The sequence below is a fragment of the Bubalus bubalis genome, chromosome 21 (genome assembly GCF_019923935.1).
Source record: "Bubalus bubalis isolate 160015118507 breed Murrah chromosome 21, NDDB_SH_1, whole genome shotgun sequence".
In the NCBI taxonomy this organism is placed as follows: Eukaryota; Metazoa; Chordata; class Mammalia; order Artiodactyla; family Bovidae; genus Bubalus; species Bubalus bubalis.
This window is the reverse complement of record NC_059177.1, coordinates 59,354,201-59,373,418: the sequence shown is the minus strand read 5'-3', so window position 1 is coordinate 59,373,418 and position 19,218 is coordinate 59,354,201. Positions and strand designations below refer to the sequence as shown.

At 57.3% G+C, this 19,218-nt stretch overlaps 2 protein-coding genes and 1 long non-coding RNA gene across 5 annotated transcripts in view; 2 read left to right on the top strand and 1 right to left on the bottom strand.

Annotated features, from left to right (window-relative positions):
* Positions 1–225, bottom strand: part of RUVBL1 (RuvB like AAA ATPase 1) — a 31,537-nt gene extending 31,312 nt beyond the window's left edge. Inside the window, exon 1 of the mRNA XM_006078843.4 lies at positions 1–225. Within this exon, the coding sequence (XP_006078905.1) occupies positions 1–141 (141 nt within the window). The 5' untranslated portion in view covers positions 142–225.
* Positions 226–336: 111 nt separating this feature from the next.
* On the top strand, positions 337–4,578 carry LOC102389990. The gene is made up of 2 exons (XR_329339.4): positions 337–1,585; positions 1,697–4,578. It is a non-coding gene; the product is annotated as an uncharacterized LOC102389990 (long non-coding RNA).
* A 2,186-nt stretch (positions 4,579–6,764) lies between these two features.
* EEFSEC (eukaryotic elongation factor, selenocysteine-tRNA specific) overlaps positions 6,765–19,218 on the top strand; it is a 110,702-nt gene continuing 98,248 nt past the window's right edge. The window contains exon 1 of one of the 3 annotated variants that reach the window (XM_044934063.1): positions 6,765–7,298. In XM_044934063.1, coding sequence (XP_044789998.1) covers positions 7,001–7,298 — 298 coding nt within the window. In that variant the 5' untranslated portion in view covers positions 6,765–7,000. The remainder of the gene's footprint in view (positions 7,299–19,218) is intronic. The other 2 variants (XR_006547486.1, XM_006078844.4) reach the window with 2 other exon arrangements.

Sequence of the window (19,218 nt, the reverse complement as noted above, 5' to 3'; positions counted from 1 at the left end):
CTCACGCGCGTTCTCCTGGCCCACGAGTCCCGAGGCCGCTTGCTTGGCCAGGCCGCTCTCGTCCAGCCCCAGCCCCTTCACATGGCTGTGGGAGGCGATACGCTGAGTCTTGGTGGTGCTCTTCACCTCCTCGATCTTCATCCTGACAACCGGAGCCCCGGAGCCCGCAGAGCCCAGGCAGCGCGCACCCTGTTACCACGAGGCCGTTACCAGGCGGTTGGTCCCGCCTAGGTCGGCGTCCCATTGGCCGCGGCGGGAACGCCTCCGCGCTCCATTGGCCCCTGGCTGCGCCCGTCGCGGCTGCCGGTAGGGCCCGCCCACCAGCTTCCGGCGGTGTCGCGGGGTTGGCTTCCCCCGCGGCCGGCGCTTCCTTCCTGGGTAGGGACTAGAGGGGCGGCGCTGTAGCTCACTAGGGTTGCGCGTCCCGCTCTTCACCGCGCCTTCCGGTCCGTGAGCGCGTTCGAACCGATACCGCTCTGCGGAGCTCAAGCTCGACCTCGGAGTTGGAGATGAACAGACAGGTTTAGAACTTAAGCTTCGACCTGCGCCGGCTGAGCAGTTTTCTGACAGCCACTCTCTCACCGTCTTCGGGCAGGCCCTGCTCAGCTTCCTCAGGGGCTTGTCCTCCTCTGCTTCCCCTCGCCTCCACCTCTCCCTTTACTTAGATTAAGTTGGCTGTGGGTGACGTTTCGTGTAATTCCTAGTCCGGATGAAGATGCGGGCGAAAAGAGGCCCCGCAACTCACCCAAGAACGCGCAGCAAGTAATCAGCAGTTGGAATTTCTGCTGAGGACTTAAGGCATGGATCCCATCCCTCAGATTAGACGGTCATCCCGCGGCTGCGTCCTGTCCGTTCCATGATAATGTCAGCGCTGCCTGGAACAGCGTACTCTTCCCATCCACCCATTCGTTCAACAAACATTGGTTTGCACCTGCTCTGAGCCAGACACTCCAGCGCACTGCGATGCAGACTTAAATACAAAGTCTGCAGCCATGACAAGCTCAGTCCTTAGTTGGGAAGCTTGTGACGGTGTGGTGCCAGAGCAGGTACACCCGCCTGGTGTGTAAGCCCAGAGCGGGCCACCTGGACCAGCTGGAGAGCCGCGGACGGCACCAGAAGGTGGTATGGTAATGCCCACACGGAACCCTGATGATAGGCTAACGTCCTTAGAAGCAGATGGTACTTTGCCATGCCACAGATAAGTGGACTCAGGTCCAGAGAAATGAGGGACTTGCCCAGAGCTCAGGGGAGCTTTTTTGCGTCCGGGTTGAGGCAGCCCTGAAGTCAAATCCTGCCGCAGAGTTGCTGACTCTCGTGTCTCCTCGTACTTCTCCATCGTAACTGCTGAGTCTAGCTTTCCAGTTACTTGCATGACTGCCGGTCAGTGTTGGTCTCTCCCACTAGACTGCAGGCACTGTGAAAGCGCAGACCGCGTCGCTGCTGTTCCTCGTTTTAGCGTCAGTGTCGGGCTCATAGCTCAGGCTTCCTTCCGGTTCTGAACCCCCACGTTCACGCAGAGTCGGGCAGATGTGCTGCGTGTATTTTACACACTGGATCTCACCAGACTGGGGAATGGTTTCTGTCGGTGAGTGGAAGCTTTTGTCCCCCGCCTCCTCTTCCACCGGAGCTGTTGCCTTCTTTTCCTGCTAAAGACGAGTTCAGAAATCTGATCTGACCCAGCATTCTCTTTTTACAGGTGCGGAAACGGAGGCCCTAAAGGAGGATGGAGTTTGTCCAAAATCACAAATTGAGCAAATGCCTTTCCAGGCCTGGACCGCAGGTCCAGCGTGCAAAGAAACTGGGCCTGGCCGCAGAGTCGGGGGTTCCTTCTGTTTCAGCAGAAGATGATGTAGCGGGTCAGTCTCCAAGGCGCATGAAGGTCGGTGAGGCCACAGCAGTAGACTTGATTATTATGCCTGCCCAGCAGCCTTCTTACCTCCCGACCTCCCTCACTCTCATTTTCTGTAGAGAATCACCCTTCCCTCTCTGGGCATCACATGGCTTAGATGGGTTGGCCCTCCCTCAGCTTTGTTTCAGGGATGGACACGGGAACCTGGCCTGGCCAATCAAAGTGTCCCCTCATCCCCAGAATAGTGATTGGTGCAGAAATGTGAGTGGACAGCCCAGTGACACTTAGTCCTGACCTTTACGGGAAATAACAGCAAAGAGCCTTGGTCCTGGGTCTCCGCGTCATCTTTGCCACTTCATGGGAAGTGTCCACCTGAGGCTGAAGGGGACAGGTCAGCTGGCAGAGACTCCTGAGGCGGCCCTTTACGTCCCCACACCCAGCCAGCGTTGCCCCACTTGCAGGGTGAGCAGCGCAGACCCTGGGGCTTAACATCCGTGGGCCTGTGCAGTGACACATACAAGGTCTGGGGCGGACACTGCATCCCAGCTTGTGCTGTGTGGGCCCTGGCCTGCCTGCCGGCCCGCCCGCTCTCTCACTCCAACCCCCTGACCCTTGCTGTTTCACCACCTGTCCCTTGATCCCTCATTTCTTCATCCAGGCTTGATCATCTCAGCCTCTTGGTTTCCAACGCTTCTGCTCCTTCCTTGCTTTGAAGTCTTTCGCATCTGACCTTTGAACCCCCAAGTCCAGGTCAAGCCTGCCTCTGCCTTCTCCACACCTTGAGAAGACTGCTGAGTATAGAGGGAGGCAGTCACTCGGGGACCCTGTGGAGCCACGCACCCATCATGTGCTCCAGCCTCAGCTGAGCGCTCAGAGCGTATCCTAACTAACAGAACATTTAATAATGGCCTGCGGTAATCAAACAGTGCAGCACTGGCATAAGGACAGACACAGACCTATGGAGTAGAATAGAGCATCCAGAAATAGCCCTCAGCATACGAGCAGGGGGGCCAAGCCCATGCACAGGGGAGAGCTGAAACTGTAAGTTTTGGTGACTTTGGGCTTAGCAGCAGTGACTGTATTTGGGGCCTGTTGTCTTGTTTTTTTAACAATTTCCTCCTTCTGATCAGTGTCTCAGCCTGAGAGAGGCGATAGAAATTTAAGGCATTAATGCTACTCTCAGCTACCGCTCTGGAGCCCTTGCAGTTTCTGCTGAGCCTCTGTGCGGTGCTCACAGCTCACGATGTCAGGTTCACATTCTTTAACTCATACTTCATTCTTTTCCTGACATTTCAGTCTCAGGGAGATCATTTGCTTGGTGGCTAGTGGCTGCGAACACGCATTTAAAGCTTTTGAGAGAATACAATGCACGATGAAGATTATGACGCTGATTGTAAGCAATAGCATTCCCAGGGTCTGGGGTGCACTTCAGAGCCGTGACTCCAAGATCCAAAGCAATCACAATCGAAGCCAACCGAAGGCCCTGTTGAAGGAGGCCCCCTTGTAAGCTAACTGGCTTCGTCTCTGGTCTTACATTCCCACGTTCTCACCAGCATCTGGAATGACCTCCCTTTCCGATTGTTGCCAAGTGCACTGGTGTGCTTGTTATTTCACCTCCAGGTTGATTTCTGGGGACAGAAGGGACAGATGATTTTGCCGGCACCCTGGAGGTGCTGCAATGACACCAACCAAATGACGTTGATCCACAAGGTGAGAGCATTGCTGCCTTTTTAATCCTGTTTTTTTGTTTAACATTTTTATTTTTTTGGCTGCACAGCTTGGATCGAACTGTGATCCCTGACCCGGGATTAAATCCCGGTTCACCGCAGTAAAAGCCCACGTCCTAACCATTGGCTGGCCAGGGAATTCCTGTGCCTTTTTAACTCTAATTCAGTGAATCTTAGGGGGTGAAGTATGACTCTCCCTTTTTAATACTTGCTAGTCTCACTTTTTATTGAGATTTTTGTGGTTCCCAGCTATTTATGGCAAGTGAAAATGTTTTTCCGTGTATGGGGAAATACTTTTATTTAAGTCGAACTTAACACTGTGTCTGCCTGGATTTTGCGTAAATGATGAAGACGGCTCATGTCATTGGGGTTGGAGAGGCCTGCATGAAACGGGGGTTGGCTGGCAGGGAGCGGAGGCTGAGCAAGCCTCCTCTCGCGGCCCTCCTCCCTCTGCGGGGAAACAGCCCTAGCAGCACCGCCGAGGGCTATCAGGAGAGTTCAGTGAGGCCTCTGGCACCGGGCCTGAGCACTGGAAGCGGCACAGAGAGTGGCATCCGGGCTCTCCGTCCCTTTGCCCTCTGCCTGCTGTGTGTGTGCTGCCTTCCAGTCATCTTGCCCTGCTTTCCCCTGAGGACTCTCCTGGGAATTGCTGTGGAGCCTGAGGCAGAAAGTGGGGCTGGGGCTTGGGTCAGGTCCGCCAGCCTTCTCTGCTGGGACCTGTCTCCATGCCAGCAGACACGCCCCACTGCAGCGGGGGAACCTGGCAGAACATGCTGGGGAAGCAGCTGAAGCCTGCAGGTCTCCAGGGCTCTGGCTGCACCCCCATCCCACTGATGTCATGTGGCAGTGGGGTCAGAGGTCAGGGGAGCGTGGTCTGACCAGAGGACAGGCCGTCAGGCTGTTTCCGGTGTAAAGTCTTAGCTGTCAGACTGTGCTCCTCTGACCAGGTGGGAGGGAATTATGAGCCATTCACTAACTTAATAAATGTGAAAATAGACTCCACAGTCTAGTTAAACGTCTATATTCGTTCACTATGTCTGCAGTAACCAATTCCTACAAACGGTGTCATAAGACAAGTCCCATGCATTCTGTTAGAGTTCTGCCTATCAGTGTCCAAAACAGGCCTCACTGGGCTACAGTCCAGGTGTGGGCAGGCTGGGTTCCTTTCTGGAGGCTCCAGGGAGCTCCCACAGGCTGGGTTTTCCAGCTTCTACAGCCTGCCCACCTCCTGGACTCATGTCCTGCTTCCACCTTTAAAGACAGTAACGGCCAGCGACGTCTTCTCATTTCACCATCTCTGGTTCCTTTTCTCCCTCCTCTCTCCCAGGGCCCACGGGATAATCTGGGATAAGCCTCCCCCCTCAACCTCATCTCAAGATCTTTTTTTTTTTTCATCTAAAGATCTTTAACTGAGTCACATCTGCCAGGTCTTGTTACCGTGCAGGCCAACACTGTCACAGGTTCCAAGACGTGGACATCTTTGGAGGTCAGTGTTCTGCACGGCCAGCCTTCCCCGCAGGGGTCCCGTCACAGCCCAGACTGATTTCCACAGGTTTTAGTCCGTATCAGAGAGCATACTTTGGTACTGCTTGTCCTGGGAAAAGATTTCAGGTTTTTCTCTGATTGTGCTAACTTGGGTCACACACTCACTGCCGAACCAGTGGCCATGGCTAGTGACAGGGACCCGAGTCTCAGGTCCTTCTCTGCAGCTAGAGTTGGGTCAGCCCCTGTGGTGACCCGGAGAAGAGCCTGGTGCCTCTGAGGACAGTTGAGGAGGGAGAGGACCCTGACCCCTGCAGACCTTAAAGAGCTTGTATCCATATTCAGGTGGAAGAAATGGGGCGGGGCGGTGGGGGGGGACATGGGGCGTGATTCCAGCTTGTGGGGACCAGTTCTTGCCAGGACGTCAGCTCCCGCCCTGCAGCTAAGGGGGCACTAGCAGAGCTGCTCAGCGCTGGCAGTGCCATGGAGCACAGTGGTGGCCTGGTGACAAGCTGATCCGAGGTTAGTATGGGACATGCCAAGGAAGGTACATGGTTAACACAGTCACTGGCAAGGTGGATAGCCTCAGAGAAGACAGAAATTTCCATTTCACTCCTAAAAGAATCTTTAAAACCAAAACTCAAATCGAAGAGCAAAGTATAATAACTTCCTCTGGGCAAATTTATAATTAATCCTGGATTAATTGGTCTTAATGAAGTTGAATTAATTACTAGCTGTTTGTAAAGAACTTTGAACTACCTTAATACAAAATAGCATTAAAGGAACAGAAAGGAACCAGCATTGCATTAACATTAAGAAGAAATCCCAAATAATCGCAGTTCTGCAGGCCGCTCCCTGTCAATCATTTTCCAGGGACTGGGCCCAGCCTTGGAACCCAGGCTGGGACTCAGGAGTTTGCGGCAGAGGAGGGTGTCTGTGGGCTGGAGGTTTGGGGGTGGCTCCCCTCAACAAACAGTTTGCATGTGCTCTCCTGGGGGCAAGCAAAGATACGCAAAGGTCCTCAGCCCACTGGGACAGAGGTGAGCACCAGAGCACCAGGCTGGTCTAAAGCAAAGTGGCTTCCCTGGGGTAGAAGCCAGCAGAGAGACAAAGAACAGAGAGGCAGGCATGATGGGACCTGCGTCTTGCTGGCAACGGCACTCCAGCTCCTGCAGGGTGTCCCTCACACTCCTCCAGGCACACCTGCCAAGGCAGAGCTCTGTCCTTCCCTGCTCGTGCCCAGGCACCGCCGGCCCCAGGATACAGTCTTAATCTGGACGACTTTCAGACAACCCAGAGCTTCCATCTCCTTGGCACTTGTGGAGATGGGGCTGGACTCCCCGACGGGGTTCAGGCCCCACCCCGAGGCCCACTGCTGGGGAAGGAGCGGCGTGTGAGCCGGCTGCGGTGGGACTGGAGACAGGAAGACCTGGCCTAAAGCCTCAGCTCTGCCGCCGGTGAGCGTTTAGATTTAAGTCCGGCCAGGTCATGGCTGCAGCCCACATCCCCAAGCATCAGGGGTTCACCAGGCAAATGTTCCTGAATTTCATACAGAAACACTCTTGACAGGCGGGGGTGGTAGTCCCAGCCGCTATGCTTGGCTGAAGCTGAGCAGTGGCAGCCCGTCCGTGCAGTACCCCTCTGGGCACTTTAAACCCTGCCGATCTCTCCTGAGAGCCACCTGCTGGGCCCAGGCAGGCATTTGGAAGTGTGGTCCGTGCCGCTGACCCGGGGCCACCCCTTTCCTGTGGGCGGCACGGCCAGAGCGTGGGGGCCGCGGGCCCGGCGCGGGACGTTCCTTTTGCTTTCAGTCTGGCGCTTCGGCGGCCCCGGCTCCCCGACGCCCCGGCGGGCGGACCGGGACCGGAAGCTTCGGCGGCGGAACGCGCGAGCCGGGCGCGGGCGGCGGCCGGGCTGGCTTAGCGGGAGGACCGGCGGCGGCATGGCGGGCCGGCGGGTGAACGTGAACGTGGGCGTCCTGGGCCACATCGACAGCGGCAAGACGGCGCTGGCGCGCGCGCTCAGCACCACGGCCTCCACCGCCGCCTTCGACAAGCAGCCGCAGAGCCGCGAGCGCGGCATCACGCTCGACCTGGGCTTCTCCTGCTTCTCGGTGCCGCTGCCCGCGCACCTGCGGCCGGCGCCGGGGGCGGGGCCCGAGCCCGAGCCCGAGCCGCGACTGCAGGTCACGCTGGTCGACTGCCCGGGCCACGCGTCCCTCATCCGGACCATCATCGGCGGTGAGCGCGGCCGCGGGCCGGGGGCCGGGGGCCGGGGGCGGGAGGGGCCACCCCGGCGACGCCGAGCGCTTTAGTCTTCTTACCGCGCGTGTGCGTGACACACTTGCCACTCGTTCGCAGCACAAGTTGGGGAAGCTCAGAGACCCGCACGGTGCCCGGAAGGCGTCCACTCGCTGTCCCCTGGTCCCCCGTCGCCCGTCCCGGGAGTCGGCCGCCGCCCCCTCCCGCGCCGCTTCCGGGCTCAACGTGGAGACAGGGCGCCTGTGTATACGTCGACTCCTCCTCTTCTTGTTCTTCCTTTTCTTCTTTTTGTAAACAAGATGGTAACACCACATGCACTGTTTCACTGGATACGCCACGCTGCCGCCCCTATAGTGAGGCAGCACCCACTCCAGAGTTCTCGCCTGGAGAATCCCGCGGACAGAGGAAGCTGGGGGGCTACAGTCGGTGGGGTCTCAGAGTCGGACACGACTGAGCGGCTAAGCACACACACACCACAATACATCATTGCTTTTCAACATCACGTGGAAATCCGTTGTACACCGGGACCACCATTTCTTAATGTCTTAATGATGGACATTTCTGTCCTTTACCGTTTTTGCTCCCGATGCTTCTTCAGTGAGTTTTCTAGAGCAGACGTCTTTGGTGGGTGTGCTTGTGTGTCTGTAAGGAGAGCCCCTAGAACTGACACGCCTGGGCAGAGGGTCTTGGTGGGTACTTCTCAGATGCCCTCCTGTGATGTACCATTTCATTAATTTTAACAGTACATGTAGTACACGAGTATGCATTCTACTCCTGAAGAAATAGAACGTCACAGACCAGGTAGAAGGCCCCTACTCACCCCTCCCTTCCCTCCAGAGGAAGTCGCTAGTGCACCTCTGGGGAATTGCCTTTTCACACCCATTTCAGTGCACTGGACTCCACAGACAGGGCTTTAAAACATGTTCCTTTTATGTAGAAAGACGGTCCTTTAACGCAAGCGCATGGCATAAAGGGTGTGTGGCTCAGAGACTCTCCTCTCTGTGGACCAGGACCCTGGTATCGCCCGCCTGTCTTCTCCTCCTGTTCCTTCTGACGGCACTCCCTGGGCCCACGGGCACATGTGGGAGCACAGATGGTTCAGATGGCTTCACTGGCCTGCTGGCGGACAGCGTCACTGGGTGCAGGGGGCCCCGGCTGTATGATGAGGGTCAGACATTTCCACCTTGCTGCCTCCCGACTGGTCCATGCTGCGGGCAGCCTGAGAGTTTCCTGTTTTCAGGAGAGGAAATGGAGGCACTTCTTATGGGTGTTAATGCAAGACCTGAGCACATGGAGGCGATGGGCCCCAGGCTGCTGCTCTTTTTCCTTCAATAGATCAGATGCGCGCCTTCCCCTCGGGGAAGTGAGGAAAAAGTGGCTTTTTCTTTTGAGTGGAAGGGAACGGCGTTCGAGGGTCTGCCAGCCTGTGGCTACAATCCGGTGTGTGTGCAGTGATGCTGAGTGAAGCGGTGTGTGTGCAGCGATGCTGAGTGAAGCGGTGTGTGTGCAGCGATGCTGAGTGAAGCGGTGTGTGTGCAGCGATGCTGAGTGAAGCGGTGTGTGTGCAGCGATGCTGAGTGAAGCGGTGTGTGTGCAGCGATGCTGAGTGAAGCAGGGTGTGTGCAGCGATGCTGAGTGAAGCGGGGTGTGTGCAGCGATGCTGAGTGAAGCGGGGTGTGTGGGGAGTGCAGCCCCAGCCCTCCGCCGAGGAAACTGCAGCTCCCTGGACAGGGCTGGGAAGCCGCTCTGCTGCCCGTGACCTGGGTCTGTGAATCCTCACGTTATCCTCATGACCCAGAGGCTTCGCACGTCTTGGTCTTCTTGAGATGGCTCTGGAGGCTGAGTCCTGGCTTCTGTCCCCAGAATCCTGCCTCCTGGACCTTGTCCTTCCTCTTGCCCTCTCCTCCTCCCTCGGCTCATGCGTCACATGAGGGATGGATGTTCATAAGATCAGGTCCACTCTCAGCCTCAAGACTGTCCTGAGGTTGCTCGTTGCCCTCGTGAGAACCTCGGTCTGCCTCTGCCCACTGCGAGCCTTGTCCCTGTCTCCTGGCCTCCCGACACACTGGCCTGCTCCTTTTTGGATGGGCCAGTCTTGCATCTGCTGTTCCCTCCTCTCGCACCATCTGAACCCTCCTCACTGAAGCCTCAGCTTGAGTGTCGCCTCCTCAGATAGGCCCCCTCGGACCTACTGGCCTGGTGTCCCTGGCTCTCTGCGCTCCTCCTTTCTCGTGTCCCGTTGTTCCCTGCAAGCCCTGTGTGCCGTCTGATGCGCTGGCCGATGCACTTGATGTGCTTGCTTGTCGAGGCCTCTGTCCTCTGTGGGAGCGAGCGGGAATAGCGTCTGGCTCACCAGTGTGTTCTCAGTGCCATGACCAGAGCCAGGCCTGTGGGAGGCACCCGATGAGTTCCGAATGAATGAAGCCATGTGCCAGCCCCGAGGCTGTCAGGGGTGGTGGTGACAGGTCACCAGCACGGTGTCCTCCCCCTGCAGATTGACAGTGGAGTAGAGAGTGAGCAGAACACAGGTCAGAGGGTCAGCGCTCATTCCGAGCCGTGCTGACCAGCCCCCGGAGCACTGGCTCTCTCAGTGTGAGTGGACAGGGTGCCTGTCCGCCCTAGCCCCTGCGATGGTGTTTCTGGGCGGTATTTTCCTCTGATCCATTTTACAGTATAAATCTTTCAGAGTTAGAACTTTGCCAAGATTCAGTGATGGGGCTTGAGTGGGGGTGAGGGACTTGGACCCATCCTCGCTCTTGCCCTGGCAGGAAGGAGGAGGTCTGACAAATGCTGGCGGCTGGGCTCGGCCATCTGTAGTCGTCTGTGGCTGCTAGGATTAACAGCGTAGTGTGGCCCTGGTCTCCTGTGCTTGTGGGTAATGAATGGCCACTCTGTGCCCGGCCGTCGTCCTGATCGCTGGCGCCCTGTGCCCCCGCTTCGGCGGTGCTTCCGCCAGGCTTGCCCTGCTCTGGGCCTGCCTGGCCAGAGCTACTGAGCTGTCACACCTTCCACGTGTGGCTGTCGTTCCTAGCCTCGGAGGGCCGTGGGCAGCCCCCGGGAGCCTGTCTCTGCAGCCTGGTGGGGGGAGCTTTCTTTATGACACTTAAGCTTCTTCCGTTCTCTGTTCTTCCACGTCTCCGAGCTCACGGGACAGCATGGAGCAGCACGGTGCCTTCCGCCGTTCTCTCCAGGAGTACGCCTGCAGTCTGTCTGCGATGCTCTTTGGTCCCACGAGAAGGCCCGTGTGTGAATGACCGTGCGTTTTCCCCCAGGTTTTGACTCTGCTCATTGGCTGTCTGCATTTAGCGCCGAGCAGGCTGCGTGGCCCAAGCAGAGGTACCACACGGGGGGCCTGGCCACTCCAGGAATTCAAGTATTTTCTTCATGCAAAACCAACCAAGCCAAAAAGACACTTCTTGTTTTCTCCACCCCTAGTCTTTCAATGGATCTGTCTAGAAATTCGTTGTGTTGAGTTATGGCATCTTACGCTTGTCCTCAAATGCTGAGGCACGTTTAAGGGCGATGATACGAGTGGAGGCGCTTCCTCAGCTCTCACTCCTTTGGCTCCTAGAATCTGTTGGCTTTCGTCCCCTGCGCCTCGGTGCCGGGTAGGACCCCTTCTTCCAAGCCCAGAGCCCTCGGCGTCTCTAGTAGACCCAAGTCAAGCTCCGCCTGCAGCTGCAGCCGCTGGCCAGCGGGTGACTTTGCTGGGTTTTGGATGACAGTGTGGGAGCCGTGTAACGTCAGAGACGTGGCCTCGAGTTTAAATGAATGCAGAACATTTGAGCAGGAACCAACCAGGAAGAAAAATGGAAGCAGGTAGTCATATCTCATTCTGCTGGGGTACATTTTTCTTCTCATGGGGCTTGCCCTTGAGAACAAAACATATCAAATGTTAAATCAAAGAATATTTTCTGGTCATGCCAAGAATAGAAAATAATGCAGACTTGCTTTGGCGAGGCGAATGTTTTGCTGGAAGGTTATAATCAAAGTCAGGAGGAAACCGTAGCCACAGCTTTTAGTAAAGCTGTGATCATTTAAAATTAATTGCTTTAAAACTTCTCACTTAGCCTCAGATTCACTCCATCCAGGTTGGAATAAGATTTGGGCAGGCGTCCCAGGAGCCAGCCAGTCCCAGGCCCTAAGACCTGTTTCCTGCACGCTCGTCCTTGCGTTGGCCGGTCCTGGGCCAGGCTGGGCCTGAGGCTCCCTCTGACCAGCAGGCCTTTGAGGCCATGCTGTGGGAGGTGATGGGGAGAACAGTCTCTGGAGCTCTGGGGACCCAAGGGGACCGGGAGGCCTTCCACCTGCTGTTCCCGTGAGCCTGGAGGCCTCTGGGTGGCTCTTGGGCCAGGCAGCGTCGACTGTCAAGACTGTTTTCTTAAACATTTGTTCTGAGATGTAATTCACATACCATAAAATCTGCCCGTTTCAGATGCACATTTAAGCATCTTCAGCCTGTTCCCAGAGCTGTGTAGTCTGTGCCACAGCCTGAGCTGCATCAGTGTGAGAAGATCCACATAGCCATAGGGGTCCCCACCCCTTCTCTGACCCAGGCCGAGCCACGGCAGTCCACACCCGGCTCCCTGACCCAGGCCAAGCCATGGCTGTCCACACCCGGCTCCCTGACCAGGCCAAGCCATGGCTGTCCACACCCCCTCCCTGACCCAGGCCAGTCCATGGCTGTCCACACCCCCTCCCTGGCCCAGGCCGAGCCACGGCGGTCCCTACCCCATCCCTAACCCAGGCCGAGCCGCGGCGGTCCACACCCGGCTCCCTGACCAGGCCGAGCCACGCGGTCCACATCCCGTCCCCGACAGGCCGAGCCACGGCGGTCCATACCCCCTCCCTGACCAGGCCAAGCCACGGCGGTCCACACCCCGTCCCTGACCAGGCCGAGCCACGGCGGTCCCTACCCTCTCCCTGACCAGGCCGAGCCACAGCGGTCCACACCCACTCCCTGACCAGGCCGAGCCACGGCGGTCCACACCCCGTCCCTGACCCAGGCCTGGAAGCCTCTCGCCTGCTCAGCGTCTCTGTCTGTGTGCCCGTTCTGGAGTTTGGTACAAATGAATCCCACGTGCCATGGCCTTTTGTGTCTGGCTTCTTCCACCAAGCGTGTTGCTTCCAGGGTTCATCCGTCTTATAGTGTGCAGGATGCCTCATTCCTTTTTTAAAATGCATTTTTGTTTTTAATTGTGGTAAGATATATTTTACATAAAATGTACTGTCGTAACCATTTTTAAGTCTGCAGTTCAGTAGCCTCCATCTTCAGAGCTCTTTATTCTTACCAAAGCAAAGCCGTGCCTGTTAAACCTGCCCCGCCTCCTTTTCATGGCTGAGTAGTGCTCATTATATGGATAGACCGCCTTTTAAAAACCCAATCATCATGTGAAGGACATTTGGACTGTTTTCACTTTTGGACAATGATGAGAAACTCCACTGCGGACATTTGCGTTCAGAAGTTTGTGTGGACGTATGTTTTCACTCTCTTGGGTTTATACGTAGGAGTGGAGTTGCTGGGTCAGAGGGCAACTCGGTCTGCTTCTCGACGAGCTGCCGCCCATCTCCGGCGGGGCTTTCCGCTGCTCCGCTGGGCTTTCCCTCCAGCAGCGTGTGGGCGTCTCGTTTTTCCACGGCTCTGCCAACACTCGTGACTGCCTGGCTTTTGGACCGTAGTCATCCTGGTGGGTGTGCGCTGAGAGCTCACGGACACCTCAACTTGCGTTTCCCGGATGTTCGCTGGTTCCTTTTTCTCTGGAGAGCTGTGTATCCAGATCCTGAGCCCCTTTTTTCAGATGGCTCATTTGGCTTTTGTTATTGAGTTGTAAGAGTCTTTATGTATTGTGGATACCAATCCTTTATTAGGTATCTGATTGGCAAATATTTTCTCCCCTTCTCTGGATTGTCTTTACTCAGTAATATTTGAGGTAAACAAGTAAGTGAGTTGAATTAAGTGGATGTAGTTTGAGAGGATTATGTGTGCCCGACATTATTCAGGCGGTGAGGGGTGAGGGGTGTCTGGAAGTGCCGTTTGCGAGTTTCTGGAAGGCCCTTAGGCGCCCCCACGCCCCGTCCCCGTCCTGGACCTGCCCGCTCGTCCTCAGCGACAGCAGGAGGAGGCTCTTTCCGTCTGTCCTCCCCATGGAGGGTCCCGCCCCACACCGCGGTCTTGTGCAGGTATGTTTTGATGGCCCCTGTGTTAAAGTCTTTTTTCATAAAAATTCATCGCCAGCATGTCAAAACCAGGAGCTTTCAAGTAACAGGTGCAAGTGAGTGTGCACTCGAGTGCAGAGTCCACGGGCCAGAGCTCTGGAGCCTGGGGCACCTCCTGTCGGGGAGGCCCGGGGAGGTGCGGCAGAGCTCACACGGCGCCCGGGAGCATCTCCCATCCACACGGGGGCTCTTCCAGGCCCCAATCATCTCACTGCGTCCTGCAAACTGGCCCCAAGGCGGGGGTTTCCCTCCACACTGAGCATCGCCCCTGAAAGGAGGCTGCGTGCTGCTCGGTCGGAGCAGCTCCAGGCCGTGTGTAGGGCCTCAGCCCTCACTGCTCTGGGGGGAGCCCGGCTCCTGAGCAGCAGTTTGTACATAAGTCAGTTTGTCAAAAGCACAGACTTGTGCCTCCATTCTCCCTGGATTATTGGAGTTCTGTGTGTTGTTAATTGGGTCTTTATTTTCTTGTAATTAGGCTCCTGCTGCTTTGAAGTGGCCGAGGCTGCTGGGGAGGGGGACCTAGCTGACGCGGTGATCCTCTCTTGGCAGGAGAAGAAACAAGTTTTGCTGTTGAGAGAGAAGTTGAGTTTCCCTCTGCCGTATCTCTCGTGCTAGGATGATGCCTCTGTGTCTCGGGGCTTCAAGGAGACTGCGATCGCTTCCTTTGTCTCTAACCTACTTCCCGAGGACGTCTTTTTGCTGGCATGCACAGGTGCTACCTGCAGATAAACCCGACTGTTCCCTTTTAGAGTTAGTACTGGGAAATACCAGCGCTGACCTGCTGGGCCCCCTGGATGCGGGCCCCGATCCTTTGCCACTTGGGGTCACTCGGTGGCGTAAAGCTCCTGGAATGGGGGGCTCAGCCTCTGTCCCCTGATGTCGGGATGAAGGCTGTCTGCCTCCCGGCTGTGCGGCCGGGCGGTGCTTACTCTGCTGGGGTCACTTCCAGGGGAATTTCAGAGCCCCCTGCCCTGGGCACCCGAGACCCTCCTGTGTGTGTGACCCCGGTGTTCCCTGCTCTCTGAAATGCGATGTGTTTGGAGGTGGTCCTCAGAGCTTCTGCCCCAGAGGAAAAAGACTTTCCGTAAGTAGGGCTGCTTTCCCCAAGCACCTCTGGGGTCCACGGGCGGGCAGAGCACAGGAGGCTGGGAGGATGCTGGAGTCCCCAGCGGCGTCGGCTGGGCGGGGAGGGCTGGCCCCCGTTGGCTGCACTGGGCGTGTTTGGAGAGCCAGTACGGGGTGTGCCCAGCACTGCCAGCAGGCTGCTCAGGGATGCCAGCGTGTCCCCTCGCAGCACAGCGCAGTGACAGCCAGGAGCCATAGGTGACTGCGGAGTCCCTGTCCGCCAGACTCCAGTGGCCCCTTCACACTGAGCAGCGCCCCGATTCTCCACAGCGGGGCGGGGGGCACTCCCGTGACCCCCGCCCCCCTCCCGCTCCTCCCCTGGCATCCTCAGCAGCGCGCCCCCTGCCTTCTGCCCAGCACGGCCGCTTCCTGGACAGGCCTCCGTCCACCCCACGCTCGGTGAGCACCGCCTGCAGCGTCTCAGGTCCCAGCCCCTCTGCAAGCTGGCCTCCTCGCCCGAGCAGAGGACTCGCTCTGAATGGCTAATACGCTTTATTTCACTGCCTAAAAGGTTTTCATTTTCTCTCCGTTGGTATAAAGGCCAGACTCGGCGATAGGCTGACAGGGCCCTTCCTGAGGGGCCAGTGTGTCTGCATTTCCCAGGACCCCAGGCTTAACAAGCTGCTTGCCCATCTCTGGACAGAGAGACCGGGGTCTCTCTGGCTCTACCACATCTCTGGGAAGCCTCCCCGTCCCCACGCTGGCCGGGGGGAGGGCCTGACCCACCCGCTGGGCCCCAGACCCCGTGTTCTCCCCTCCGTGGTCAGTGCGTTCGCTGCGCCCCATGTCATCCGACTCCAGGACCAAGGGCAGGGCCTCCGCGCAGGCGCAGAGCAGAGCCGCGGGCGCGCGGGTGAGCAGGTCGGCCCCTCCGCCGGCGGCCCGCACCCTGCCTCCCGCGGGGCTGGGAGCCCTCGGCCACACAGGGTTCACTGCGGAGCAGACCTGCCTGGAGGTCAGACGAGTTAATCTTTCAGTGGAAATTCAATCCTCATATTTCATTTTCAGGCCACTTTGCGTAGCAAAGTAGTTTAACTCGGAGCAGATTTCTGCTGTGCTGATGGTTAATTTCATGGCCCACAGAGGGTCAGCACGCCGGGGCCGGGGCCGGGGCCGGGGCCGGGGCCGCGGCGACCCCGTGCAGCTCGCCGCACACGGTGAGGGCCCGCAGCCTGTTGTCTTAGGGAGGCCCTCTCAGGCATCCTTCAGCACGGCGCTCTGGAGTTAACAGGGTGACCTTTTCAAGAACATTTTTAAAAGCTACAACACAGATCCCTCCCACACCGTATATTTTCCTTTCTCCACGCAGTTCAAAGGGGCTGGGTTGTCTCATAGGTTTTTCGCCGGCGATCTTCAGCTTGACCCTGGTTGTTTAAATCTGCCGGAGGAAATTTGAACAAACTTGTACTTTGGTAATTCTTCTGCCTCTGTGAACCTTTAACCCTAAGGTTTCTTGGAGAGCCTGGGGCTGCATTGTCACCAGCCGTCCCTGCTGGGGCTCTCAAAGGCCATTGTCTGGCGCGTCTGTTTCCACTTTGCTACTGGAGTTCTCTGGAGGAAGGGTATTAATTCAGACCTGATCTGCAACAGGACGAGGACTTCTGAACTTGCCCCCGAGCTCGGGGACGGGGAAATGAACATAATGTGAGCCTGTGGGCCCCGTGGGGTCCTGCAGTAGCTGTGGAGGTGGGGGGCCTCCGGGGCAGGCCGGCGTGGTGGCTTCCCACGGTGACCCACCTAGGCCAGCTCTTGTCGGCAGCAGGACCAAAAGCAGTTCCTGCTCCTGGAGGTCCAGCCTGGGGCCCGAGTTCTCCCCTGTGACCTTCCTGGAGCAGCAGGTCCTCAGGAACCCAGGAGGCTGGATGTGAGCCGGGACCCCACACCTTGGCTGGGCGCACCTGTGACTGCACCCTCCTGGGGAGAGGGGCCGGGCTGGGCGCGGGGCCTGCCAGGTCTCCATCGAGTTCTCCCCGTGCTCCCCACAGGAGGGCCCCGAGACCCCAGGAGTGTGTGGCACCTCAGTCATGGCGTTGGGGGCCCTGGCATTTGAGGCAGACTCTGCCCACCTCTGTCCTGACGGCTCCTCCTGCATCCTGGCAGCTGCTCTTTGCAGGAGCCTGGGGGCTGTTGGAGCCCCCGGCCCGCCCCCATAGCTTTCTTTCTCTCCTCCCAGGATTCATAGTGCCCTGAAGATCTGGCCAGCTGACCTGATTCCTTACGATCAGACTTTGAGGAAGGAAAGGCAACTGATGCATTCACTCATTCATTCATTCTGCAAACCCTGAGCCATACACGCACGCTCGGAGCAGGGTTTGCGTGGGTGAGCGGGACAGAGTGGAGCTCAGTGTCCACTGTGGGGGCAGTGCTGTGCTCTGTGAGCGTGCGGGGAGGACCGAGCAGGACACGTGGAGATGGAGCAGTAGGCAGGCGGGTCCTGAGGCTGCCCTATGTGTCAGAGGCTGGTCTGGCTGACTCTCAGAGCCAGTGTCCACAACAGGAACCTGCTGTGGGCTGGCCGGTCTGGACAGATGATACTGTCTGGAGCCTGTGTCCCTCCCAGGTTTGCCAGAGGACGAGGCAGCGCGTGTCCTGTGGTCCCGATCAGAGGCCAGGAGGGGGACCCCGCCAGCTGCACGCGCCGAGTCCTGTGTCTGGCCCTGGACTTTTCTTCCCAGGGAGGAGGGCAGGACCATGGGGAGACGGGAAGCGGCAGGTACTCCTGGCTCACCTGAGCTGGACAGCAGCCAGGACACTGGGACGCCAGGACTGCGGTCTGCCATTAACACTGGACTGCCGAGCTGAGCGCTGGGCATTGCAGGCAGGGACTGGAGGAGCTGAAGTCGCCGGCACCCCTGTCCTTCCCTCCGGGTGCCCGCTGGGCTGAAGGGGCTGCGCTGGGGGCAGACTTTGCACTTTCTTCCCCCAAAGTGGGCTCCCTGGGGGCTCAGCTGGTGAAGAATCCGCCTGCAATGCAGGAGACCTGGGCTCAGTCCCTGGGTTGGGAAGATCTGCTGGAGAAGGAAAAGGCTACCCACTCCAGTATTCTGGCCTGGAAAATTGCATGGACTGTATATAGTCCATGGGGTCACAAAGAGTCTGACACGACTGAGCGACTTTCACTTTCTTTTTCACTTTCCCCCAAAATGAGTTTGGCGTGAGGGTTGGCCGGAAGGGTGCGTGTGGGTACAGCATATGGGCAGCTTGTGGTGCAGAGCAGAGCTGCAGACAGCCCGAGAAGCCCAGGGCTTTCCTCGTGGGCTCCCGCCGGCAGGCTGGCCTCCCGCTGGGCTGGGCCTTGGCCTCTGCTCCCGTCGGTTCCTGAGCTGAGGGTCAGTGATTTACACCCCCGAGGCTCTCTCAAGATGCCGGGGTAGTCATCTGGGCATGGAGCCTGGACCCCAGGGTGCAGGTCACCCTGCAGGTTGGGGCCCATCAGGAAGAAGAACCCTGACTAAGCTCTAGGGGTTCCTCTGAGAAGCAGCAACTGGGGTCCCCCCACCTGTTTATTTCTCCCCCTGGAATCAAGTGGAATATTTTCCTGGAGAATATTGCCTAGATAAAAAGAAGTACTCTACACTTGTTTTGCAGATTCATTAGTCATTTCTAAAAGTTCTTAAAAGTAGATAGGAAGAAAACCTGCCATGGAAACCGATGAAGTTTCTCTTCGAGGAATGATTCTCTTCTAGGAAAGATAAGAGGCAGTTATTTTGGGTCTGGTTTTGTCAGCCGAGTCTCTCCGTCTTCCTCTTACCTCGCCGTCTGTCCCGGAAGGGGACGCTGGAGCAAGCTCCCCGGTGACACATGCGTATCACCCTTTCCTGACCGCGTCCGGGCCGTGGAGAGGTGGCGCTGGGCGGCGGCGTCCCCGTCTCCCTGCCGACTCGGGCCTTTTCGGGCACAAGAGGGCAGTGTTTGCTCGCGGTCCTGGGTGGACACATCCCTGTGGGGTAACAGGTCAGCGGAGTTAGAATGACCTCGGGCTTTTCCGAGACAAAATAAACCGTAAGCCGCAGCCAGGGTGGCTTCCCGTGTACGCCTTTAAGCGCTGACCCCTCCAGAAAGTAGCTGCTTGCTGTCTTTTTTTTTTTCCTTAAAAAGAAAAATATTGTTTCTTTGAACGTTTATTTTTCATTTTTTTTAATCAATGGAAATATGGTTTGCAGCCTTGTACGTACAATGGCAGAGGTTAAAGTGTTGCGAAAGCAAAACAACCGCCTTCCAATTAAAAGCCATATGGGAGGGTTTCTGTTTGAAGCAAGGGGTCAAATGTATATGCCGCCCCTTTCGCGTCAGCGTAAAGATTACTGGGCTTAACTTTTAAAGTGTTTGAAGATGTGGGCTCAGGTGCCAGCCCTCGTCACTCGGTTTTCCTTTTTTTCTGCAAGTTTGTGGTGTTAGCCAAAGCAGGGACTTTCCAGGAGAGAAAAGAGGTGATCTGCCTGCCTCCCTGGGTTCACAGCTCTGGCTGAACTCGGCCGTGTCTGCTCTTGTACGAGGATTTGCCCATTTTCAGCTCCTCCGTGGTGTTTCCCCGAGCAGCTTTCAAGGCTGGAAGACA